At 35.7% G+C, this 27,400-nt stretch overlaps 2 protein-coding genes across 3 annotated transcripts in view; both read right to left on the minus strand.

The window, feature by feature from the left end:
* Positions 1 to 3,287, minus strand: part of LOC140802442 (mRNA export factor GLE1) — a 31,697-nt gene extending 28,410 nt beyond the window's left edge. Inside the window, exons 1-5 of one of the 2 annotated variants that reach the window (XM_073157980.1) lie at positions 2,955 to 3,287; positions 1,227 to 1,364; positions 978 to 1,154; positions 738 to 899; positions 135 to 258 (exon numbers count right to left, since the gene is read on the minus strand). In XM_073157980.1, coding sequence (XP_073014081.1) covers positions 135 to 258; positions 738 to 899; positions 978 to 1,154; positions 1,227 to 1,228 — 465 coding nt within the window. In that variant the 5' untranslated portion in view covers positions 1,229 to 1,364; positions 2,955 to 3,287. Of the gene's footprint in view, positions 1 to 134; positions 259 to 737; positions 900 to 974; positions 1,155 to 1,226; positions 1,365 to 2,954 lie in introns of both variants that reach the window. The other variant, XM_073157979.1, reaches the window with a different exon arrangement.
* An 8,986-nt stretch (positions 3,288 to 12,273) lies between these two features.
* LOC140802182 (cytochrome P450 86B1-like) lies at positions 12,274 to 14,251 on the minus strand. The gene is made up of 2 exons (XM_073157622.1): positions 13,691 to 14,251; positions 12,274 to 13,317 (listed from the first exon to the last, which is right to left on the minus strand). Exons 1-2 carry the CDS (start codon positions 14,249 to 14,251, stop codon positions 12,274 to 12,276), a joined length of 1,605 nt encoding a protein of 534 aa, XP_073013723.1.
* Between the last annotated feature and the right edge of the window lie 13,149 nt (positions 14,252 to 27,400).

The following is a 27,400-nucleotide window of genomic DNA, read 5'->3' on the forward strand; positions in this document are numbered from 1 at the left end:
GATGATATTCATATTTAATATACATATGTTGTATAATTAAGAATTATCAGAAATATTAAGAATCTCAAAATGTCTTTGCAAGATTCTACAACCAATAGAAAAATGCTCAAGTATATCTTACTGATTGTGCATACTTTTATGTTAAGCCAATGCTCAGATTCGAGGTCGAACAGAATGCCTTCCTCCAGGCATTTTTTTGCCATCAGATTGGACTGAGGAGCTTCAATCTGTAATTCATCATCTGATTCTTCGAATTCACTAAAATTAAAGAAACAAGCAAATGAATAAAGTGCAGAGTGCAGTGTACAAGGAATATTTATTCCACCAAGACACAAATACAGCAGAAACTGCCACACTTCGCCACCAATTTCAATTCTTTGGACAATAATAAGATATTACCAATTGACATGCTCAGAGGACTTGTTAAGTTTGTAACATTTTTTTACTCAAACAAATACATATCCAAGATATTGTACAGGATTGCAAGTTAGACAAGAACAAAACATTCATTTTTACTAGTTTAGATAAGCAATGAAGAGAGAAAAATAAATAAAAAAAGGTCCCAAACTTTACCAATTTAAGTCATAGCATCCATCACTACTGTAAAGCCCATTTTCTTGCACCACTGACTGAAACCATTACATTGTCCTCAAATCCCCAATGGGAGCAACTAAGCTAGGGGCAAACAAACAAATGCAGTAATCAACAAGTACAACAAGAAAACAACAAAGCAGTACCTCAGATAGAGGTCGTTGCAAGAAAACCTCGTCCCTGTCACCAATGCCATACCACCATCCAGTTCATCCTCACTCTCCTTGTCCCCGGTATCATCATCAGATACATATATTATGAAGGGTTTCTTCATGCCTTTATCCAACATCCTTTCTTTGGTAAAAGACCTAAACAAACACCAAATTATTAAGAAAAAAACACCAAGAAACAGCAGCCCATGAGGATTAGGGCACACAAGAGACCACCAATCGGGTTTTTGCTTCAACGGTGAAGGGATCAAAGAAGACCGAGCACCACCGAGCTGGAGCTCCAACGAGTTGAGCTCAGAGAGGAGATCATCCAATGTCCAATTAGGATCTGGATCAGGGGAAGGCACTGCAGGGGAGTTCTTTGGGCATGGGAGCTCCAATTTGATGAAACCCCTACAAGAAAAGCAGCCAAGAAATAAATTTCAAGAAATGGATTGTTTAGAAGAAGGATTCTTGAAAACTTACATAGATGCGAGGAGGTCTTTGGGGATGAATCCAATAAGGTCAGAGATCGAGCTGCAATTCTGATGCTATTAGAGTTGGAGGTGATCGGTGGATGGGTATGGAAGGGATTCACTCTCAAAGTGATGGCCCACTCTATTTCTGCATCAGTAATTCAGTTATTTTCCAATAGGCTCCAGTTTTAGACTAATAGTCAATTAGACCCTAAGCAAGCTTGTAAAACTGCCCCTCGCCAAAAGGAAAGTAATGATTTACACCCCATCTTTTCATATTTTCATGGTTCACATGGAATTTTTCATAAAAAACCACCCAAAGGCTGCAATTAGTCAATATGACGAACCTTAACCATTAGCGCTGACTAAGCTAAACATACTGGAGGCTAGTGGTTGGGTCATATCTTACTATTTGTTCAAAACTTCCCTCAAGTATAGGGGTGATTTATCATAGATTTTTCATATGGATACTATGCATATAGTTTCAGCATGTTTTAAAATGGTTGGTCCAGTTATTCAATCTATGTAAAAATGAATTTTTACCATAACATTCCTCTAATTTAATTTCAAAGCGAAAGGATAGGCTATGGAAGTGATAGCATTAGATTTAATATGACTTTGGAAGTATACATTAAGGCAAGTAGCAAGAGCCGCTCCTAACATTGGTCCTCATAAACACCAATTTACTGTTTCTTCTAGATTTGGGAAGATCAACTCATAACAAAAGCAGCCAAAGAGAGCAAGCTCTTTTGTTTAGTATATTAGTAGGAGCTCATGATCTATTAAAAAAGGTTATACAAATTAGTAAAATTATGACATTGCACTAATGCTAAGCTCGGATTCTCCGAATAGGATTCTTTTGCAAACTAGTTTTTTTTTTAATTAAAGCGCTTTTGGTGAAGGTATATCACTATTAAAGTTAGTGGTTCTTCACTTGGGTATTCTCTTGATGTTGTTATTAGATTGTTACTATACCTAGGAAACTGCTGAGCTTAAGAGTGGTTTATTTTCATTGAAAATGGTTTAATCTATTCTTCTAAAAAATTTGGAAACTAGCATTCGTAACAAGTTTGAAAAATAAACATTTTGCCAAAACAAAAAAAGTTCCTTCAATAGAAAAAATAAATAAACAAAATGTTTTCACCTAAATAACAGAGGAAAATCTTTTAGATACTCCCTCAAAGAGATATGAGAAAGGATCTTTTAAAAATTAATCAGAACTAATTTGAATCAAATTGAATATTCTTTCATTAATGCCTTTCTAGCAAGCTTCTAACATGAGGTGCTCTCTAAGAATAAAATAAATAAAAGAAAAAAAAGATATCCAGAACAAGGGGCTTAAAATATAAAAACTGAAAAGCTAGAGTGTGAACCGTAAATCATGAAAATGTAGAACGTGAAATGCAATTTTCTTTAATAATCAAGGCTAGCATCTAAACCCTGAACCCAACGAGAGAAAGGAGATAAGAACATAACTTTTTGTTTGCATATAACCACCTAAATTTCTGCCTAGTACAAACAAACTAAAGAAATAAAGCAAAAAATCATCTCAATCCAGAACATTTGCCCGAGTCAAAGCATTAGAATTAAGGTAACATCTTGGATCCAATTGGAAAAAAATTATCAAGAACAATGCAGCAGCATAGGCTATGGAGGAAAACAAAGATACGACCAAATAAAACAAAAATGTAATCACGCTAACTGTGGCATTTCATCAAACATTTGAAGCCCCGCATACCTGCTAAGTGACTGAAGCATCTTCTTCCGCGACACAAGGCGCATTTGCCGGCGTCGGAGCAAGAAGCTGCGCCGGGGACCTCGAAATTCCTAAAAGGGTACGGGAAGGAGGGAGATTTGCCAACGCAAGGGCGCCGGCGCACCTTCCAATTCCCGACCAACCCCGACAACTCCGCGTCGGCCGCGCTCGAGAAATTCGGCTCGAGGTCGAAGAAGTCCGCGAAGAGGGGAGGAGGTGATGGTAGAGGGCGGCGGCGACTAGAGGGAGATGGGGGCAGGAGCGAGCGAGCGAGAGAGAGAGAGAGAGAGAGAGAGAGAGAGAGAGAGAGGTGTTAGCTGTTAGGGGGTCGAGTCGGGTTAGATAGTTGGGTACTCGGGTTGTAGAGTAATGGATATCCGGCATCCGAATCCAGATCCGACTAATTAAAATTTTACTGGATTTAAAAAATAAATAAAAATTATATCCATATCCGAATCCAAATTCAAAGTAAGTAATAAATTTGGTATTTCAATTATTTAGATTTTTTTTTATTTGAGGAACTCACTGTAATCTTCTTGTTGAAATAAATAAAAATATTTAGATTTTTGCACTCCATAATATATGAGTATTTTTGTATTCGAATCCAAATCCCAAGTTGTAGCAAATTGGAGTAAGAATTAGTGTGAGAAAAGGGGGCAACCTAAAGATTATCCAAATGGTAAGCCTAGGAATATATCATTCTTCTTTGTAGCAAATTGGAGTTCTACTATTAATTGCCACACTAAAGAGAGTCAACAATGTAGATAATTGGCTAGTGGAGTATACCATTTTGGCACCAAGCTGAGGAGACTAATTGAAGTGGGGTGCAATTGCTTTTAGCAATCAAAAATAGTATCTTGTTGACCATCACTTCAGTTGAAATTTATTCAATTTATTACTGTTGATTGATTAACGCAAGTCAATTTTCTAGATGTTCATTGGCCTCCAAATTCCAACCCTAAGACCCTTTTTGAATTCCCTAATCTGAGTAATTTAATTAATTTGAAATTTTAGTTTTCTTTAAATTTACTATTTAGAACCAATAATTTGAGGTCAGATTTGGTTGGAAATCATTTACTAAACAATAAGTTTTATTTTCAACTAAAAAATAAAAAAGAATTATTTAGAATTGGAGTAAATTAATTCATATGAGGTCTAATTTTCTTTTATTGAAAAAGTTTCCATATAAAAAAGAAATTATAATATGGTCTTTGCGTTTTTTAATCTATTCAGAACTGATCAGAGTATAATTCTACCATAGAATTTAATTGGTATCATAGCAAGTTCTTCTTATTAAAGGCAGAGTCTAGATACAGATTTACTTGAAGTTGGCCAATCAATCGTTAGATATTCAATTCCAGCTAGTTCTAAGTATTCCTATCAAAAAATTAGAATGAGAATCTTTCTTAAGTCTACATATGAGCGGATTTGATTATCAGTTGTAAAAATTTTACCTAGATTGGTGATGTAGGAAACTGACACTAAAAAATATGTTGATAAGTGGAGCAAGTTCAAAATTGAAAGCAAGAGATGGAATAGTAAATTTATCAATAAAATTTTTAGTGGTATCTCTCAAGATAAATCTACATCTACCAGATCACAAAAAGAAGCATATGGCATACTTGAAACTATGCATGAAGATGTGTGCAAAGTAATATTTTCTAAATTATAAAGATTACTATTTCCTGCAAGACTCTTGGGATAGAAGATTCAGAAACTTTTGATGAGTTCCATGCTAAACCGACTGATATTATAAATTCCATAGTTATCAGAACTTGCATATGCTGACTTGATTAAAGTTTGTTAATTCTATCATTAGGTCAATTGATTTTTACCAAATCAATTGCATTTTAGATCTAATAATAAAATTGAATCAACTTAGAGGTCAATTTGCCAGTTAATCAATTCAACCACTCGATCCGGTTTGGTTCCATTAATTTTAGCAAATTCAAGCTTCAACCTTAGTGAAAGAATCCATGAAAGTAAGATTGTAATAAAAACATTTGATTCCTTCCTAAAATATTAAAGATTTCAACCAAAAGTATCTTCCATTAAGAAAAGTAAATACATTGATTATATCAAAGTTGAAGAATCAATAGATAATCTATAAACTTATGAACCTTCACTCTGATTTCTGCAAAATGTAGAAGTTTACTAACTCTTAAAATGAAGATTTAAGTCCGATGACAACTTTGACATGATATTATGACTTTATTTGTAAAGAAACTTAAAATGTTTTTTAATAATAATGCGGTAAGTAAAATTAAAAGAAAGAACATTGAAAAAGAAAATTCGCAAACGAAACAAATTCTTCCCCTAATATAACTCCGACTTTCGAAGGCATGAAATCCAAGAATACAATCCAAAGTGATATAGTTCTATTACAAATGTCAAAGATATGGACACTTTGCTCAAGAATGTCCAAATCTAAAAAATAAAAGTAAAGCTATTTGAAGAACATGAGATGATTTGAATGATTCCAACATTGAAGAATATGGTTCTAATCAAAATAAGCTTGTTACTTTTACTATCTTGTTATTCACTAATAATTCTAATGTGACAATTTCAAACTATCTAGGTGCACTTTTTCATGAGTTATGCAAGTTGCATAAATCAAATATGAAAATAATAAAAAAAACTTAAAGTGTGCAAATAGAAAAAAAAATGGTGTATCTAATTAAATTGAAGATCTAAATGTTGAGTTTGAGAAGGCATAAAAAAAGATAAGAGGATCATATATGAAAATTTGGAAATTTCTTTCTCAATTTCTCAAATTTGAAAAGGTCTCTTTTAGATAAAATTCACTTCTTCGAGTGAATGATCATGAACAATAAAGTTCAAGAGAAGGCTTGCTTGAGAGAATTCAAAATTTAGAATCTAAATTATATATGTCTTATCTGCTTAAAAAATATATATGTAGATTCATAGTAGTTGAATTAGTTATTTAGAATACAAAAGGAGATAAACAAAAAAAAGGAAGAGAATTAGCTATAGGAAGTATCTCAATGAATATACCATCTACGACGACAAAATGAAGTAATCTGAAACTTATGTATGATTATGATAATAGTCATGCTATAAGTAGGAATGATCTTAATACAAAATCATTTATATTACGTGTGATAGATATGAGTTTAAAAGTCATACTAGAGCTAGATATTTCATTACTTATAATACATGCTATACATTCATAATGAGTGTGACGATATGTTGTAAAACAAACCAAGGAGTCTAAAAATAGGAAACTTACACAAAATTTCATATATATATATATATATATATATATATCATTTGACTATGATGAATTTTTGGTTTTTGAGATATCAAGATTTTTTTTATTAGTTTCGTTCTTTCATTGGTGTCTTTTTGGTCTTTGGTTACAAAAAGAATAAAAATTTAAAACCTAGAGGTACCAAAAATTACTAGGCTTATGGAATATTTTGATATGAAACATTGATTTATGAGTCACATTGCACATTTTTTTAAGCTTTATTGTTGTATTTCTTTTGAGTATGTCTTATATTATTCTCTAATGAGAGTAGATCGCATTTTGACTTTACAAGCTAATTAATAGTATGAACCATATATTGAATTCATGCTAAGATTATATTTCATTCAAGGATTATCTATGTCTACACATTAACATATGCACATATATTTTTTTTATACTGGATTGATAAAAAATCTACGTGCATTTGCAGTGAGTGTATATATTTAGAAAATATATTGAAAAATGCTATCTTAGAAGAAAGGCATAAAAACATCTTAGCATAAGTGTTCTAACTTTGGACTAATTAGTGTTTGACAAAGTAAAAATATAAACTCAAAATGAGAAAAAAGAAAAATCATATTAAAAAAACAAATTGTCCGTGTAGCTTGATTAACAAAAATTACCTTATAAATATGACCATTGTTGTATATTAAAAGTAATTTTATGTTTATGTTATAAATTGGTTTGACTTCTAAAGTTGATCATGTGTTAGCTTATGTGATAATAAAGCATGGTCGAATTTTTTTTAAAAATATTTAACATTTTGCATCACGTTGAATGCTGAATTTTTAGCTGCACAAGTCAATATTAATGTCTCTAATCTAAGTCTAATATGCATCTAGGTATCATTGATCAACTTGAAACACTATGAGTGAGATTCATCTTGAAAATTTAAAATATCAAATCAGGTTTGATTTGATTTGATGCATTGACTTCTCTAATTCTCTGAAATTCTTGTTTATAATACTACTTACCTTCTAGTGTCATGCAATTTGATTGATTTTCTAAATTGTTTAGATTTTAGACTTGACTATTATTTTTTATTTAGTTTGAAGCGAATCCTTGTCAATTTGCAATAAGGTTAGAAGCCTTAGTTTGGCATGAACTGACCTCACGATAATTCAAACCAAATTCTAAGGTTATATTTAATCTAATCTTATAGTTTTTTACCCCCAAAATTAATTTTTTTATCTTTCAACTATGCACCTCTTTTGATTTTCTTGGATCTACTCTGGTTTAAGATCCTAGTTAGTTCGAGAAAATTATCATCCAAGAAGAAACCTATGATTGCTCCCAAGATCTTTTTGCATGATGAAGCTAAAAATAGATATCAATTAATGTATATGCGTAGAAGAGTTTTGACTGAATAAGAGGTAATCATAAAACAATCTCTAAGAGTATTATCTACCATAAAGTTTTTAGAGTGGAGGTTGGGTGGGTGTCTTGAAGATTCAAAGAGATACAAATGAGGAGATTGTGCAAGGAATTTGTATTTTAATGTTTCATATACTGCACTTGAAAAATGAAATCTTATGTTAAAGGTGGGAGCTTGACATTGAAAATATCTACATTTGTGATGAAAATATTCATATATTGATTATTTAATTTATTTAAATTTTAAAATAATAAGATAAAACTAACTAACTTGACTCGACTTTACTCATATGGTCGGATTCTAACACTTTCTATGGTAGAGCAGCCAAGATACCCTTATGCACCAACACTTCTACAAAACTTCAAGAAAGTTATCTAGTTGTGTGTGAGAAATCATCAACTTTGACATCTTAGGAGATGATGATTATGTACAATAACTTGATTACTTTCTACATGGTACTCAGTCTATTCATCTTCTATATTATTTGGCTAAAGAGGAAGATGAATGCACAGATCATGAGCACATTTATTTTCTACATGCTATTAAGACAAATCTTTAGAAGATATTTATTCTCGAAGCCTTCATCTCTTTTACTTTGTGTTATGAATAAAGTCATCATAGATTGATTAACCCCATTCACTTATGAAATAGGAATAATCTTCTTCTAAAATAAGCCTCATTATTATAGTATAGTAACAAAATAACTCAGCTTATTAAATGAGTTATATAGATCATATCATGTTACATATTTAATAATCGAGTCGTGTTTATGTTTATTATATTGACCAATTTAATAATTGAGTCGTATTTGTTTTAGGGTGATCTCACCCAACCCAAACCTAAACCCAATTTACCTAGCCCGATTGCCACTACTACTCAAGGAAATGCTAAGTAATTTATCTATAAGTTATAGGATATATCTCATAGAGCAATATTTTTACAAATTGTGAAAATAGCTACTTCAAATAATTTGAGTGTTTGATTGTTAAATTCAAATATCCTAAAGCACGTCAAAGGAGCTGAATTATCTATGTCTATGATGACGCAAGTACTAAAGATCAAAATATACATAAGTTTTCTATTTTCACATGAGTAATTCTTCGCAAGGGAAGTATGTAAGAGAAGACTTAAACACTCTAGCATTAAAATATTATGGAGAGAGTATAAATAAATCTTATATTTATCTTAGTGAAATAGATTTAGTTTAACTGAGTTCGTGATTTTTTTTCTGTTGATAGAGAGAGATTTTTTATACACATCAAAAAATTATCTAGGTCATGAGTTGTCCTACTTCATATTGGTTTTGTGTTATTAATATCTATTGGCCTAGTTATGATAAAAACTCTCCTACACAAAATTTCAATTTTAATATATAGATTCATTATATACTTTTTAAATAATGAACTCTCCTAAGACAACTTTAAAATTATTTATAACATTTTATTTTATGTTTTTAAGAGTTTTTTTTAAAAGTATTTTAGATTTTATTTTTATTATCATTTACACTCTACTATATGGATATTTTGAGGTACTTTTATTTTTACTTTTTTAAAAGTAATAAGATATCCTTGAAGGGTTCAGGTGAAAGTTATCTAGTTGTGTGTGAAAAATCAACTTTGACACCTTAGTAGATAATGATTTTGTACAATGACTTGATGACTTTCTACATGGTGCTCAGTCTAATCATCTTCTACATTATTTGCCCAAAGAGGAAGATGAGTGCACTAGATCATGAGTACATTTACTTTCTACATGCCATTAAGACAAGACTTTAGATCGATTTAGCTTGGAGGATATTTGTTTTCAAAGTCTTCATCTCATTTACTTTGTGTGATGAATAGAATTATCGTAGATTAATTAGCCCCGTTCATTTATGAAATAGGAGTAACATTCTTTTGAAATAAGCCCTATTATTATGGTATAATAACTAAATAACTTTGCTTATTGAATGAGTTATATGAATCATGTCATGTTACCCATTTAATGATCAGATCGTGTATATATTTAATATATTGACCAATTTAATAATATAGTCGTGTTTGTATTAGGGTGATTTGACCCAACCCAAACCCAAACCCAATTTACCCTACTCGGTTGCCATTGTTACTCAAGAAATGCTAAGTAATTTATCTGAGTTATAGGATATATCCCACGGAGCAATATTCTTACAAGTTGTGAAAAGAGCTACTTCAAATAATTTGAGTGCTTGATTGTTAAATTCAAATATCTTAAATTATGTCAAAGGAGCTAAATTATTTATATCTACAATGACGCGAGTACTAAAGATCAACAGGATACATAAATTTTTACTTTCACATAAGTAATTCATCACAACGGAAGAATGTAAGAGATGACTTCTTAAACACTCTAATATTGAAATGTTGAGGAAAGAGTATAAATAAATCTTATATTTGTCTTAATGAAATAGATTGATACAGTTTGACTGAGTTCATGATTTTTTCCTATTAATAGAGAGAGATTTTTTATATACATCAAAAAATTATCCAAATCACGAGTTGTTCTACTTCATCTTGGTCTTATGTTTTCGATATTTATTCGCCTAATTATACTCTCCTACACATAAAATTTTAATATTAATATATAGATTATATACTTTTTAAAATAACGACCTCTCCTGCTTTTAAATTATTTATAACATTTTATTTTATATTTTAAAGAAAATTCATCAAAAGTATTCCAGATTTTATTATCATTTACATTCTACTAAATGGATATTTAAAGTACTTTTAACAACAATTTGCCCTTTAAGCATCTCTTTTTAAAATTTTCGTAATAATTAAAAATAGCTGGCAATTTTCTACTAAATTAGTAAACTTTTGACATTTGCCATTTAAGCATCTCTTTTTAAATTTTTTGTAATGTCCATAAGGTAACAAACAGAAAAATTGAGATGAAAAAATGAAAACAAATATTTTCACAGAAAATATTTATATAATTAGTCGATGTAGAATAAAAATGGTATTTAAAATACAAATACATAGTTTATAACTATAAAAGAATCTCCAACCGAGCTCTAAAACACCAAATTAGGAGTCCGGTGGAACTTGATACGATTCGATCCATATTGGTTCCACGCGTGGCATTGAGTTTGTTAGAAGTAATAAAAGTAATAAAAGTTGAGTTTGTTTATTTAGTTGAGTTTGTTAGAGGTAATAAAAGTATTTTTGCTGAGGCGTGTTCGAACATAGGGACCGCGTTCGAACAGGAATGTGAACGCCTGTACACGGTCGCAAAACTAGAGAACGCAAATTGCGCGTTTGAACGGAATTGTTCCGTTCGAACGCGGTTGTTCAAACGCTTGCATACATTCGCATCGATAGAGAACAAAAATTCATCGTTCGAATGCGATTGGGCGTGTTCGAACACACCATGGCGAAAGTGTGAGTTTTGTTAGGATTATTTAGAGTTGTTTAACTCAGTTGATGAGTTCTTAGGGTGAGTTTCTATAAATATACGGAGGAAACCTTAATTTGAGTTTATCTTGGATAATTAAATTGGTTTTGGCATTTATCTCTCTCTCAACTTATCTCTAACAATTGGTGCCCTCTCCCACCTCCTTTTTTCCATCGCCCAAGTATTTGGTTAGTCTCTTCTAGCTTCTAACCCCCCTCTTCTACAACTTCTCCCCCTTCACACCAAGAACTAAACCTACCATCTATCTAGCCATTGGTGGGTTATCAAGCTAGGATCTAATTGACCTTCAGCCACTATTTAGTCTATATCTTGAAATCTAACCATTCGAATATTGTGATCTTAGATTCATTAGAAAACTCTCTCTAAGAGCAACAACATATTCAAAATTCAGGAGGATCCATCAGTTAGATTGTTCGCAAATCCCCTCGGAAGTTACGAACTTCATCGAGTCCAGAACCGTTGCAGATCAGATCAAGCCGATTCGTAATAGATTTCTAACTGAGCTTCAAATAGGGCTCCAAATTTGGAGCCCCATCTAAGAGTTTGAAGCCCACCTTTCATACTATTCAACTTTTTAAAATTCCAATTTTACACTATAAAAGTTTAATCCAAAAATTTAAATTTCGTCTGTATCCTTTATTAAATAATTTAGTTAGTTAAATTAAATATATAATTATTTTACTGATCAATTTTAATAAAAATAATATCTTTGGAAATGTCACATCGAGATCTTTAAAATGAGTATAATATTAAATTATTTTAAAATTTTATTTTGTGTAATATAATTTTGATGCATTTAATTAAAATTATTTATGAAACCGTTGAATATTAGTCAACCTATTAAGTGATTTAAAATACAACATATAAATATATATTATATTAATTAAATAATAAACATTGAGTCAGGTGTATTGCAATGCACGAGTCTCTTGGCTCTATATTTAGAGCTTTTGGGAGCAAATTATCACTATTTCTTTCGTACACTTTAATTTTTTTTTACCATATACACCACCTAGTCCATTTTTTATTTATTTAAAGGTATGTATAGTTTCTTAATTCAAATAAGTATATATATGAATATATTTTTTTTAATTATGGTGTCGGGGTGCATGTGGGTTAAAAAAAGAAAAGTCACCAGAGTGTATGCAATAGTTCGGCAGTCCGAGTGAAATTATCTCATTAATTTATTTAGTAAGTAGCGGAAAGCCACACCCTTGGAATTAAATCCTAACCCCATGAACACACTCCCCCCTCTTCTTGAAAACAACCCTGAGCCCATTCTTCATGTACAAGGTGGTGTTGAGCTTGGGCGCCACCTCCTGCCCCTCCACCACCTCCACGCGATATCTCAGCAGCATAGCCGCCGCCACCGCCTTCATCTGCATGTACGCGAACTTCTTCCCCACGCACAGCCGCGGCCCGCCGTTGAACACCGCGTACTTGAACTGGCTCTCACTCACGAACGCCCCCTCCTTCAACCACCTCTCCGGCCTGAACTGCTCGCAGTCCTTTCCCCATAACCTCTCCATCCTCGCCATCGAGTAGATTGAGTAGATCACTCTCGCGCCTTTCCTCACCGCCGTGCCGTCGGGGAGGACGTCGTCTTCCAGCGCTTCTTTGAAGTCGACTGGGACCGACGGGTAGAGGCGTAGCGACTCTGATAAGGCCGCTTGGAGGTAGTCCATCCTCTTCAGGTCGTCGACGGAGAAGACGACGGCTTCGTTGGTGTTGGTTGGCTTCGCGACTTTATTATGGAATCTTGTTGTTTTAGCTATGTCGGAGATCTCGTCAAGGATGCGTCGCTCGACGCGCGGGTGGCGGTGCAGGAGCCAGAAGAACCACGCGAGCGCGACGGAGCTAGTGTCGCGGCCTGCCAGGATGAAGCTGATGCAGAAGTCTTTGAGGAACTTGTCGGAGAATTTGACGTCAGACTGGATCAAGAACCGAGAGAGGAGGTCCGACCTCCCGATTACCGAGGCGTTCTGATGATTCCGGAACTCGTTCCGGCGGTCGGACACTGTCTTCTCCGCGAACTCATGGACGATTTGTATGGCGGCTCTAAGCCTTCTCTCCGTGCTGACTTGGAAGGTTTTCATCGGCTTCCAGATGAACGGCGGCACGATGAAGCGGAACAGCGTCAGCTGCGTCGCCTGCTCGAACGCCCTGGCGAACGGGATCTCTGGCAAATCAACGGCGAGGCAGCCCGGATCGATGCCGAAAGCTGCGACGCAAATATTATCGAAGGTGAACCGAAGAAAAATCTCCTGCAGTAGAGGTGAAAATGGATTCGGATAGTGGTAAATGTATTCATTTCTTTCAAGATACTGATATGGATAAGATATATAGTGAATGAAAAGTGAAAATAATTAGCATATCCGTATAACATGAATATAGATCGGATATATTCCTATTTGTTTTCGAAATTCATAATAACTTATGACGTCAGTAAGATCTGCAGCATAATTAGTAATTATGTACTAAAAATAGTACGTATGAAAATATAGTGGATATTGATTCAAATACTATTATTTCATATTATATTTGCATAAACTATCTGAACAGATATACAAATTTAAATGTCAGATGAATAAAAAAGTCTCGACCCATATCCGGCGACGACCAATTTTTACACTATACCTGCAAGTCGACGCTTGCTTCTTCTGCTTCGGCGCTGGCCAGCCGGTCGAGGACGAGGAGCAGCTTCCGATGCACCAAATCCCTCACACTCGTCGCCGCATACTCAACGAACCGGCTCGAGTGCATCTCCAACGAGGCGGCCCGCCGCTGTTCGCGCCACACCATATCGTCGGAGTTAAAAATGCCGTCGCCGAGGAAGTCAGCGAAGCGCTCCCGGTAGTACCTTCCTTTCGGGAAGTTCGAGAACCGAGTCTTGAGCATGTACTCGACGTTGGCCGGGTCGGCGGTCACAACGCCGTGGCTGCCGCCGAACCACATGCCGCGGTAGGCGAACGTCCCGCCAGCTTCTCTGATAGAATCGGTGATCCAGTTGTAAACGTCGCCGATATGGAAGAATAAGGTAGGGATGAGGCCTAGTACTGGCCATAGCATTGGGCCTTTGGTGGTTAAACGATGGATACTTGCACTGCATAAGAATAGGCAAAGCAATGCAAAGGCCAAGTCTGAGAGCTTAACTTGGTGCGTGATTTGGGTCCAGAGAAGGACAGGAATGGGTGCCATATTTTTCTTTTCTCTTCTTTTTTATTGGATTGGTGATCTTTGAGAGACAGTTGAACGCGTGGGAGTTATGTGTATATATATATATATATAAAAGTAAAGTACGTAATGATGTTTATGGTAGGACGAGGATGATAGGATTGCCAACAGCTTCCTTGACTTGATTCCAATTGGAATTAAGTGCACAGAGAAAGGTGGTGCATGAGCTTGGTAGGTCTATCATTTATGACACTTGCAGAGTAAGGGTTACTATTTCCAAGTCATGGAATATTGGTAGGTTAGGAGGATGGAAGAGGATGAGGAAATATGTGGGTGGATAGTCTCACATTGGAAAAGAAGTAAAATGAGAAGAATTTATATTGATCGTTGGAGAGTTTTTGATCCAACTAGGCTTTCTTATATACTTATAAACTAGAGAGATATTATTTTGCAATATGAGGCATTTAAGTTATAACCTAAGATTTTTCAGCTGAGTTTTAAGGTTTATGTCCATCGTTCCAAATAGTTTTCACTATTTGAACTAAATTTAGATGAATCTTATTTGAGTGTAATTTAGTTGGTTTTGTTTGAATTGAAATGAAATAAATATTTGATCTCGTAGTTTGGAATGATGTAGGAATTAGTTTTAATGTTTGTTCACTTTTATGAATTCAAACAGAAGAGTCGGAAAAACTAGAATTAATATTCCTAATCCATCTAACTGCTGGTAGTGGGGTTTCAAATACGGCTTGGGCTTTTGTGTTAGTAGTACTTAACGAATTGGAAATTAGAAATTGTGCATTTAAGTACATATCCAGCTATAATCTGATTATAAACAGTGTGTGTGGACTTATCACCATCCATCTTAGCATACCTAATTTCATTCATGTCATCTTGTTACTAAAATGATGGTAGATAGAGGTACTTATTGACATGCAGAGTATTTCTCATAGGAAATTGTGTGCAAGTTTACAACAGCAACAACGATAATAAAAAAATTCCACCTTATGGGTTTATTTTGATTCAATCACTATAATCCCAGCCTTTTATAAAATATATCTATTTAACACTGTTGGTTAAGTTTAACTCAATTCACTTTAACATATAAATCTAGAAAGAAATATTCAATCATATCTAAGGTTATATAAAATTTCTAGTTATCCTCAACAATGCATAAGATGAGGTATGAAGTTATATTTTTTCTTCCTTTTTTTTTAATAGATCATAGCTAGTAGGCAAACCATAGTTTAAACAATATATAGTCCTACAAAATATAGTCTAAATAATATATAGATCACACAATTAGGTTTATATTTTCAGAAAATTAGTACAAACTATGCTCATGTAATGCTTAAGTGGGAAATTTATTAAAAATCAAACCCAATGTTTCGCGCGGGAATCAAACCCATAATTTCTTATGGATTGGCAAGGCTTGACCGCTGTGCTACATTTTATTGTATCAATTTACTCTTATATCACATATGCATAGCAAATAATAGGATTGTCAAGAATTCTCAAATGCTCAGCTTATTAAGGATAGATCTCTAGGTAGAATATCCTCAAACCCATCTAATGCAAATAAACTAGAGACCTAGGATACAAAGCATGATCTACTAAAGATAAGCTATAAAGAGAAACCAAGATATGCTCACCACCGTCAGAAAAATGTGCAATTCTTACATGGAAAATCTTTCTCGCAAGAGAAAAAGAAAACTATGAACCTAACCAGCCATATCAAATCTATTACATAATAAATGATGATATAAAATACACTTACAACAAAGATACACACTTGGCGTTGCTATACACCCACAACAATAAGGTAGTGATCCCTCTTGCAAGGTTCACTTGCCCACAAGTCACCCACGGTGAGCTTCTCCTTTATGCCAATAGATCATCTCCAGCTTAGTATGTTCTCTCGATTTGAATCTGTGCCTCACAAGAGTGTTACGACGAGCTACGATTCTAAGCAGGCCAATGTCTTCTTTTTTGAAGCTCTGATGTGGATGTGACTTAGAGACGTGGTAATAGATCTCCTCTCTTTTTCTCTGGTGCTCTTAGGGTTTCATTGATATGAGAGTGATAACTGACCTCGAAGAGTGCCTTTTACAGTGAGAGGAGATCAATTAAGATGGATGGCTCAAAATTTTCAATCAGTTACTCCCATCATTTTTAGCATAGTGCTAGTGTGTGAATGTCTACAGTTTCATCTAAACTCCCATAAGTGAAAACTTAGGGTTTATATGTAAACATAGTAGATAGCGATCTATTAGGCATAATTATATATGGCATAGCATAATTGTAGGGATTGGTTCTATATATAGATAAAAGGATCTGATTATATATGACGTAGCATAATTGTAGGGATTTGTTCTATATATAGATAAAAGGATCTGATTGTATAGGATTCTGATTGCATAGGATCATGAAGATATATTCTGCATTGTCTATATAAAGAGAATGACACCCCTCACGGGATTTTGCAGCTAATAGCTTTTCTGACTTGGTATCAGAGCCTAATCCCATCTTCTTCGCCATGACTTCTTCCAATCTCGCTTCCAACACCGCCGGCGCCCGGTCTCCTCCCCCGAGCGCCTCCATCATGACCACCACTTCTTCTTCTTTTGCCAATACCATTACTAGTAGGCTAACTCGCACCAATTTCCTCCTATGGAAGGCCCAACTAGTCCCCATCCTCCAGGGCATCTAGCTCTTTGGCTATCTCGACAGCACCACTCCCATGCCGCTAGCCACGGTGACCGAAGGGACTGGCACTACCGCCAAGCAGGTGGAAAATCCTGCCCACGTCAATTAGATCATCCAGGATCAGGCGATCTTGGGTGGTCTCCTGTCCTCCATGATTGAGGACGTGCTGCCTCAACTCACGCGCGTCGGCACCTCTGCCGAAGTGTGGACGACGCTCCACACAACATCGAGGGAACGCTGTCCAGATCCGCACCCAGCTTTCCATGATGAAGAAGCTCGACATGAGTGCGTCTGAATACTTCTAGAAGATGACGACCCTTGCCGACACCATGGCAAACATCGGGCAGCCCATGTTTGATGAAGAAATGATCGGCTACATCCTCGCCGGCGTTGGTGCGGATCACGGCGATCTTGTCACTGCCATTACTGTCCTGAGCAATTAGTGAGCGGTGACTCTCTCGGAGCTGTACTCCTACATGCTTGCGCATGAAGCTCAAGCTACCATGACGAGTGGCACGGTGGAATTTTCTTCGCCCACCAACAACGCCATGCGTTAGAACTCCTCCAACACCCCGCGCTGCAACAACAACAACAATAACTACCACAACAACTTCGGCAACAATCGTGGTGGCTATTGCAGTGGCGGTGGCAGTGGCCGGGGCGGACACGGGCACGACTGTGGCAAGAACAATGGCCTTCGCTGCCAAGTGCGGCTCTACGACCATATAGCCCTGAACTGTCGTAACAGATTCAACCGTGTACCAGCCGAAGGAGTACCATGACGGCAACAATGCCACGACTGGAGGTGGCTACAATGTTGACACGAACTGGTATATTGACACCGATGCAACGGATCACCTGACGAGTGATCTTGATCGGCTGACCATTCAGGGACGCTACCACAGCAAAGATTAGGTTCAAGTGGCCAATAGAGCAGGTTTTGCATATTTCACATATTGGTCATTCTATAATTCCTTGCTTAGATCATTCTCTTGCTCTTAAAAATATTCTTCATGTCCCTAATATAAATAAACATCTTATTTCTGCACACAAACTTGTTTCTGACAATAATGTTTTCATTGAATTTCATGACGATGCTTTCTTTATTAAGGACAAGGCCACGAAGAAAATGCTTCTACTCGGTAGAAGCAAAGGGGGCCTCTACCTAGTGTCGTTTTGTAACACCTACAACCCTAAATACATGCATGGCACGAGCCCACATGGCACGTGCGTGGCACCTGACTATTTGATTAGTTACTAACAATCAAATAAACTTGTATCAACATCAAAAATTTATCAACAACATCTAAACTATGAATAACAGAAGTCTAACTGTTAACAGTACACGGATAACCCTACTTGAGCCCCACACAGGCCACAACACATCATCAAGACCTTTTCACCATAATATATACACAATGGTAGTATATACATAATTATACAAGTACAAAGTCACCTGTTAGAATATAAGATAAGGATAAAGACACACTTTAGAGGATGTCCACTAATACATCAAATAAGATAACTCATCTAATGCATAACACTAACCACACACTACTCTTCACCTACTAGCAAGATCTCTAAGGGAGTATCCTGCTCACTCGTTCATATAGGTTTTTGGAAATAAGAAAAAACAAATAGAGTTATGAGCTAAAAGCTTAGTGAATAAAACTTACCTCGAATTAGTGAAGCTAAACAAAGAGTAAATCATGTCCTGAATAATATAAATTCGAAAGAGCATCATGTTATGAATGAGAGTATGAATGCAACATCAATAATATATAATTAAAATATAGATAACATGTCATAATTGATAAAAGTATATAATCCTCGATAATGAGTAAACAGATCTCCATGTCATACTATCATCACAACTCTCTCTCAAATATGACACATGATGCATGCCAATCATGATCATGCTATGATATTAAATGCAACTATATATGATGTATATTGATCACTCAACAATTAGGTAATCAGATGAGAAAAAAATCATATGTAGTTCTCAACATCTCCGTCATCAATATCATCTCTATATGTCATCACTATAGTAGACCACTGTGCATAGTCAACACCCGGTACTCGGTCTCAATATCATGCCCGAAGGCTCAGAGCATACTCTGCCATCTGCAAGGAGTATCTTAAATATAATCATTCCCTGCCATCCGCTAAGGGTATCAACATCTATCCAGACCGGGCACCTTTCTAGCTGATAAAAACCTCGTGAGGATAACTTGTCACATATGCCCTAGCGAATGGCATGTGTCCGAATGTCTACTGCGCACACAGACTAACGACCTCAAACGTAAGGCCAACAGGATCGCGACTATGTCGAACGATCAATCATCTACCAAACACGTCCTAACCCTCGCGCCCACTCGGGTATCCTCACGCTTTCTATCAACTATCCCATCAATCATATTCCGTGCTTTCCTTCTAAATGACATATCATATACATATATCCAGTACAATAACAAGTCAATGCATAATAAGAATTTAGGTAGAATAGGAATCAAAAGAAAAATAATGCAATGTAGTTTCCGATCATGTGGTCAACACATGCATATTTATGCTAATCTATTACATGCATACTCGTGCTACAAATTAATTGGACATAACATTATAACACTATAATCATCTTTCATAATCTCTATTTATCATCATCATACTCATATCCAAGATCAGTTTAATTATATGCATGATAAAAATATGCTCGACTATAATCATCTCTAGATAAAGTCATATAATCATAACGGAGGCCAAAACATGCATGTACATAATATATAATATAACCTAATTTGATAAAGGCATTTAGGGGATAAGACTACTCACCACCACTGCAAATACCAAACAACCACTCGTTCACGTTGCTACGACAATGATCAAGCCTCAATAGCTAAGTCCACGGAGTCTTGACCATGAGGGTCGAAATCTGAAATTATTTAAGTAGTATGATGTTAGCCGTTTATCCCATTTAGAATTTATTAGTGCAAAATATAATAAATTATTTGATTTTATTAAATAACTTGATATACATTATATATATATATAATTCAGATGTCTTTATTCTAATTATATATATTAGGCATCATAATTAACCTCCTTAAGCATAAAAGAATCAGATATACAATACTATAATTAAAATATATGTACATAAAATAACTAACTATAATCCAATTATTTGGCAATTACTACTTTTACTTAACTAGTTATTAATCATACATATAATAATCATTATCCATAAATATAAAAATAATTATTTGAACTCAGCATTTTATTGCATAGAAAATAATATATAATAATAATAAGGTGCTAGAAACACATTGCATATTCAAATATATTAAATATATGCATGTATAATCATACATAAACATTAATAGAAACTTACATAATTTAATTATTTTTAATAAAACTAACTATATATAATATAAGATTATTATCAATATGATTACATGTATTAATCTAATAAACAATGGCTAAACCATATATAATCATATGCAAGTGTTTATAACTATAATTAATAAATTATTATACTAAAATACTTAGCTAATACTTATACTAGTGAGTGTAAGTTATCCAAATAATCTACCATCTAAATAAACTGATTTACCTAAATTTTAGAAACTAAATCATATAATTAATGTAACAAATTAAAAGGGAGTAATTCCCTTGTCATAGTGCTGGGCTTGGCACTGTCTACTACAGTGCTGGGTTGAGCCCAGCACTATTGTAGAGGGAGAATAGATGAGGAAGAAGAAAAAGAAGAAAGAAGAAGAAGAAAGGAGAAGAAGAAAGAAGGAAAAGACGAAGAAGAAAAAGAGAAGAGAAGAGAAGAAGGAGAAGGGAGAAGGGAGGAGGGAGCGGACTCGGGCTGGCGGGGAGGGGCTTGGTCGCTGTTGGCCAGTCAGCGGTCGGCCTCTCGCTGACGGCTCAGCTACGACGAGCTTGAGCTCAAGGCAAGAAAGAGAAAGGAGAGGGAGAGAGAGAGAGAGAGAGGAAGGAAAGAAAAGAGAGGGGAAGTGAGAGGTCTCACAGGTAGTGGCGGCTCTAGGGAAGATGTTGGCAATGGAGAGAAAGGAGTGCCAGAGAGAATAGAGAGAGAGAGAGAGAGAAGAAAGAAGAAGAAGAAAGAAGAAGAAGAAAGAAGAAGAAGAAAGAAGGAAAAGAAGAAGAAGAAAAAGAGAAGAGAAGAAAAGAAGGAGAAGGGAGGAGGGAGCGGACCCGGGCTGGCGGGGAGGGGCTCGGCCACTGCTGGCCAGCCAGTGGCAGGCCTCTCGCTGACGGCTTAGCTACGACGAGCCTGAGCTCAAGGCAAGAAAGAGAGAGGGAGAGGGAGAGAGAGAGAGAAAGAGAGAGAGAAAGAGGGAGAGAGAGAGAGAGAAAGAGAGAGAGAAAGAGAGAGAGAAAGAGGGAGAGAGAGAGCAACGATGGAGGGGAAAAGGGTGGCGGTGCTGGGGCCTGCCACGGTTAGCTGGCCACAGCCGATGGGCATGTGGCACCTCACTATGCAAGCTGCTCATGGGCACGAGGCCACTTTTTTTTAATCCCTTCTTGGGTTATTACACTTTTGGTCGCTCAACATCCACCACTCCTCATCATGCTTCGTCCGGTGTCAAGGTGTTGTCCTCAGTGGCATCAATGTCTTGGGCATCCTACTTCAACCATTGCTAGGTCTATCTTGAAATCCAATAATTTAGATTGTTCCTTCGAACAAGAGTCCTCAGTTTGTGATGCATGCCAACGTGCAAAGAGTCATCAACTTCCTTATAATAATTTTGTTCATGTCACCACCTCTCCTCTTGAGCTTATTCACTCCGATGTGTGGGGACCTGCTCAAGCTTCTGTTGGAGGTTTCAAGTACTATGTAAGTTTCTTGGATGATTATAGTCGCTACACTTGGATTTATCTCATTAAGCATAAATCAGATGTTGAGCAAATCTTTTATATTTTTCAAAATCATGTTGAGAGCCTCTTGAATTCTAAAATTCACACTGTTCAATCTGATTGGGGAGGAGAGTACCACCGTCTACATAAGTATTTCCAGCGTTGTGGTATTGCTCACCGTGTGTCATGCCCCTATACCTCACAGCAAAACGGTGTAGCCGAAAGGAAGCATAGACACATTGTTGAAACTGGCCTTGCTTTATTAGCGCATTCCTCTCTTTCTCTTAGATTTTGGGATGAAGCCTTCTTAACTGCATGCTACTTAATTAATTGTATGCCAAGCTATAATATCAATACTTCTACACCTATCACACGCCTTCTCAACATTACGCCATATTATACCTTTCTTCGCACTTTTGGTTGTGCATGTTGGCCTAGCCTTCAAAAATATAATTCTCATAAGTTGCAATTTCATTCCAAACTGTGTCTTCTTGGGGTATAGTTCTATGCATAAGGGATATAAGTGTCTTGACAAAAGCACTGGCCAGGTGTATATCTTGCGAGATGTTGTCTTTGATAAATCCTTTTTCCCTTTTTCCACTCCTTCTCGGTCGGTCATCCCTTCTTTTGACGCTGTTTGTTTCCCTCAGTCTGAGCTGGCAATTGTGAATGATCATATGCGAAATTATGACTTATCGCTTTTGTTGTCTAACACGTCTAATGCAGTTGCAGTTGCACCGCGTCCCATGCCTCCAATAGACGATCAGCGCATCTGCATGATTGATGTCCCAGGTGCATGCAGTCCTGGGCCTGCTACCTCAACTCCTGGCCCAGGAAATCCTCCGCTGCAGCAACCGCTAAGTGCGGCGACCTCAGCACCCACGCTTGGCGACACCAATATCGAGCTTGCACCAGATGCTGCTCCCGCTAATGCTCCACCCGTGCATCAGATGATTACTCACCTCCGCGCCAACAAGACCTTCCCTAAGAAATTTATAGATGGCACTGTTCGATACACTCCAAATCATCGTGCTTTCTTTACTGAGCCTACATCTCATCGGCTTGCTCTTTCAGATCCGGCTTGGCGCTCCGCTATGAAGGATGAGTTTGTTGCTCTTCAGAAGAATTGTATCTGGAGACTTGCGCCACGTTCACCGGGCATCAACATTGTTAGCAGTAAGTGGGTATTCAAGTTTAAACAGCGTCCGAATGGTTCCATTGATAAACATAAGGCGCGTTTGGTTGCTCGGGGGTTTACACAATAGTATGGTGTCAATTATCAGGATACTTTCAGCCCTATTGTTAAGCCAGCCACTGTTCGTTTGATCCTTAGTTTGGCTGTCTCCAAGGGATGACATCTTTGCCAAATTGATGTGAGTAATGCCTTCCTTCATGGTTTTTTGGATGAAGATGTTTATATGCAGCAGCCACCAGATTTTGAAGATTTTCAACATCCATCCTATGTGTGCAAACTACAAAAAGCGCTTTATAGTCTGAAACAATTACCTCACGCTTGGTTTTCTCGCCTCAGCGACCGTTTGCATCAGCTTGGGTTTCAGTCCTCCAAGGTAGATACTTCATTCTTTCTGTTTCGCCATGGGGATATCACCATCTATATGCTTGTGTACATGGACGACATTGTTATTGCTGGTTCTTCCCAAAAGGTTGTTGATCATTTGTTGTGCGCCCTGTCTTCCTCTTTTTCGATCAAAGATCTTGGTCGGTTGCCCTATTTTCTGGGGATTGAAGTCGTCTATAATTCAAGGGGAATCACCTTGATGCAGCACAAGTATGCCTCCGACCTCTTCACCGATCTCACATGGAGAATTGTAAGAGCATCTTAACCCCCATGTCTGTTATGGACAAACTTGCGTGCGACTATGGTACAGCTCTTGGTGATGATGATGTTTTCAATTATCGAAGCATAGTTAGAGGATTGCAATATCTTACGTTAACAAGGTCAGACATTTCTTTTGCTGTAAATAAGGTCTGCCAATATCTTTCCAAACCCACTGATGTGCATTGGGAGGTAGTCAAACGTATCTTAAGATACATCAAGGGCATAGCTGCTACGGGATTCAGCATTCGGCGTTCCAACTCCACCCTCCTGAGTGTGTTCACAGACGCAAATTGGGCTGGTTGTGTAGATGACCGCAAGTCTACGGGAGGCTTTGCAGTATTCTTAGGCCCTAACCTGATCTCATGGAGTTCTTGCAAACAACCCACAGTGTCTCGGTCTAGCACTGAAGTTGAATACAAGGCCTTGGCGAATGGCACAGCTAAAGCAACGTGGGTACAATCTTTGCTAAAAGAATTGGGCATATGCCAGCCATGACCTCTAGTCTTATGGTGCGATAATCTTGGAGCTACCTATCTAACAGCCAATCCAATTTTTCATGCACAGACGAAGCATATAGAGGTGGATTTCCACTTCGTGAGGGAGAAGGTTGCATTGGGTGCACTTGATGTCCTCTTTGTGTCGTCTAATGACCAAGTAGCAGATGGTTTCACCAAACCGGCTACGCGCTACATGCTTGATCGCCTACGATGCAATCTGAACCTTGTTACGGTTAAGATTGAGGGGGGATGTAAACATAGTAAATAGCAATCTATTAGGCATGATTATATATGGCGTAGCAAAATTATAGGGATTGGTTCTATATATAGATAAAAGGATCTGATTATATATGGCATAGCATAATTGTAGGGATTTGTTTTATATATAGATAAAAGGATCTGATTGCATAGGATCATGAAGATATATTATGCATTGTCTATATAAAGAGAATGACACCCCTCAGGGGATTTTGCGACTAATAGCTTTTCTGACTTTATACTCTGATGTTTGAATGCCTTTGAATGCTAATAGTAATGTCTGGATGCTCATCAAATACTCTCGGAGGAGTGTTTGTAGCTTTCCTATGACTGCAGGTTTTATTTCGATGTTTGCATGTGTTTAAACTCCAAGAGGCAGGGCTGGCCTTTGTTATATCTTCAACTAGACTCCAAAACTCTAAATTTAGAGCCCGGTGAAGCCCCAACCGGGCTCCAAATTTGGAGCCAGCTACGTAGAACTCTAAATTTGGAGCCCCATCTAAAAATTTGGAGCCCAGCTCCAATACTATTTAACTTTTAGAAATGTCAATTTTGCCCTACAAAAGCTTAATCCAAAAATTTAAATTCCGTATGTATTCTTTATTAAATAAGCTAATTAATTAAACTAAATATATAATTCGTTTTACTAATCAATTTTTAACAAAAATAGTACCGTTAGAATGCTCTCATCGAGACCTTTAAAATGAGTCTAATATTAAATTATTTAAGTTATTTTAAATATTTTATTTTTATTTTGTGTAATATAATTTTGATGTTTTTAATTAAAAAATAATAATTTAAAGTTATTTATGAAACTATTGAATATTAATCTTATTATAAAGATATCAATGAGAGTTTTCTAACCATATATTATTTATTAAAAAATAATAACATTAAGAGAACTTATTAAGTTATTTAAAATATAATATATAAATATATATATATATATATATTATATTATATTAATTAAAAATAAATATAGAGTTTAATGCACCGGGCTCTTGGCGCTCAAAATATAGAGCCCTCCCTTAGAGATGCTCTTAGTTAGTGTACTCCTTCTTGCATACTAGATTCATCAATGTCTAGGATGAGTAGAAACTAGAAAGGGCTTTGGGCTCTCCACATCTCACCTGTAATCAAGATATTTCTATGCAAGCTACTTTGAGGATGTTTGCCAGTTATTGATTACCTGTCCATTTTTTCAAGAAACAACTTAATTGATTAATCACCATGATTACAAAAAGCCACATTAATGTCAGAAAACAAAAATCACAATGAGGGGCCAGAACAACCCGAACCCATATCCCCCTATTCTTCTTCCCAATCTGTCTCTGCATAATGGCCAAGAAAGCTCTAACAAAATCCTTTTTTGTACTATAAAGCCTCTATTCTACCCATATATTCTTCTTCTTCTGCTTCTTCTTCTTCTTCTTCTTCTTCTTCTACCCATATATATTCTACCCATATATAAAATATTCTACCCATATATTTTAGCAAAGATTGTACCCACGTTTTTAGCAAAATGCATTTTACTTATGGCTACAGTAAAATAGACCTATTTTAGTATTTAAGTTTGAGGGGTGATCTAGTTTGGTAAATAAATTAAAACATAGATCTACCTTGGTCAGCAACTCCATGCTTTGTAACTTGAGATACCACCTTAGTATAATAATATACACTAATAATATATTGAGTTAAATATATTTTACTCCCTTAGAGCATCTCTAATTGGGCTCCAAATTTTCGGTGGACTCTAACGAGGCTCCAAAGCTAGCTTCAAATTTGGAGCCCGACTCTTTTTAACTTCAAACTTTATAAAATTTTGAACTTTTTCTGTAAATGTTTAATCCAATAATTATAATTTTATCTGTATCATCTATTAAATAATTTAGTTAGTTAAACTAAGTATATAATTAGTTTTACTAATTATTTTTTAATAAAAATAGTACCGTTGGAAAGGTCTCATTGAGACCTTTAAAATGAGTTTAATATTAAAATATTTTGTGTTAATTTAAAATTTAAAATTTTATTGTTTATAAAATAAATATTTTATTATTATTATTACTATAAAAGTGTACAATACCTTTGGACTTTTTAAAATACTACAACTAAATCTATTCGTTAGACTTTCGTGAGTTAAAACTCACGTGCCAAGTACGTGAACTCTATATTATTTTTAGATAGACTAAATTACCCTCATGAAGACCAAAAAAATAATTTTCAAACAATTTTACCCTCATCTTCTTCCTTATGCTTCCCTTTTCTTTCCCATGTCATTTTCTTCCCAAGAGTGGCAGATTAAAGAGGAAGAAGAGGGGAAGAAGGAAAGAAGAAGATAAGAAAAGGGGTAGAAGAATAGAAGAAAATGGGTTTCTCTTGTTCTCTTTTCTCTCAACTAACAATGTGGATTAGTGGTAGGTACGGGTAGATAGGTAAATTTATATTTTTAGCTAATAAACCCTAATATTTTTCTCCAACTACAAAGGGATAGAAAGGTAATTCTAGGGCTTCTGTTAACGGAGTCCAAGGGGTTGTAGCATTTTAAATGTTTAGGGAGGTATTTATACGCTTTTATAGTACAAGGGGACAAATTGATACATGGTCAAAGTATAAGGGAGCAAAATGTAATTAGACCTTATTTAAAATTGATGTGTCCTAAAATTATTCAGATAATGACTTAAAATTATTTTCCAATGTAAATGCTAAAAATTAAGATATATCAAATATAAAATACATCAAAATACATCAAATATGAAATACATCAAACATGAAATATATCAGACATAAAATACATCAAACATTAAATACATTAAATAAAAATTTTATTAAAAATTTTATTCATTTATTCCGGTGACTTTGCCATAAGTGTTCAATCAGTACATTCGAAGCTCAAAATGAGCTTCTCTATCTTGTCTTCCTATACCGAGCGAGGAATTATTGAAATTTTTTAATATCATTGGCTTCCATTTCTTCAATGGTTATGGAGAT

Source organism: Typha latifolia, chromosome 15 (assembly GCF_019914945.1).
Source record: "Typha latifolia isolate L0001 chromosome 15, TyphaL0001v2, whole genome shotgun sequence".
Taxonomy (NCBI): domain Eukaryota; kingdom Viridiplantae; phylum Streptophyta; class Magnoliopsida; order Poales; family Typhaceae; genus Typha; species Typha latifolia.

Bases quoted from the DNA above. Each gene is read 5' to 3' on its own strand.
- LOC140802182 (XM_073157622.1), bottom strand. From the start codon at position 14,251: ATGGCACCCATTCCTGTCCTTCTCTGGACCCAAATCACGCACCAAGTT. The intron at 13,318-13,690 runs GTATAGTGTAAA...CCTCTACTGCAG, and splicing joins AAGCAAGCGTCGACTTGCAG to GAGATTTTTCTTCGGTTCAC.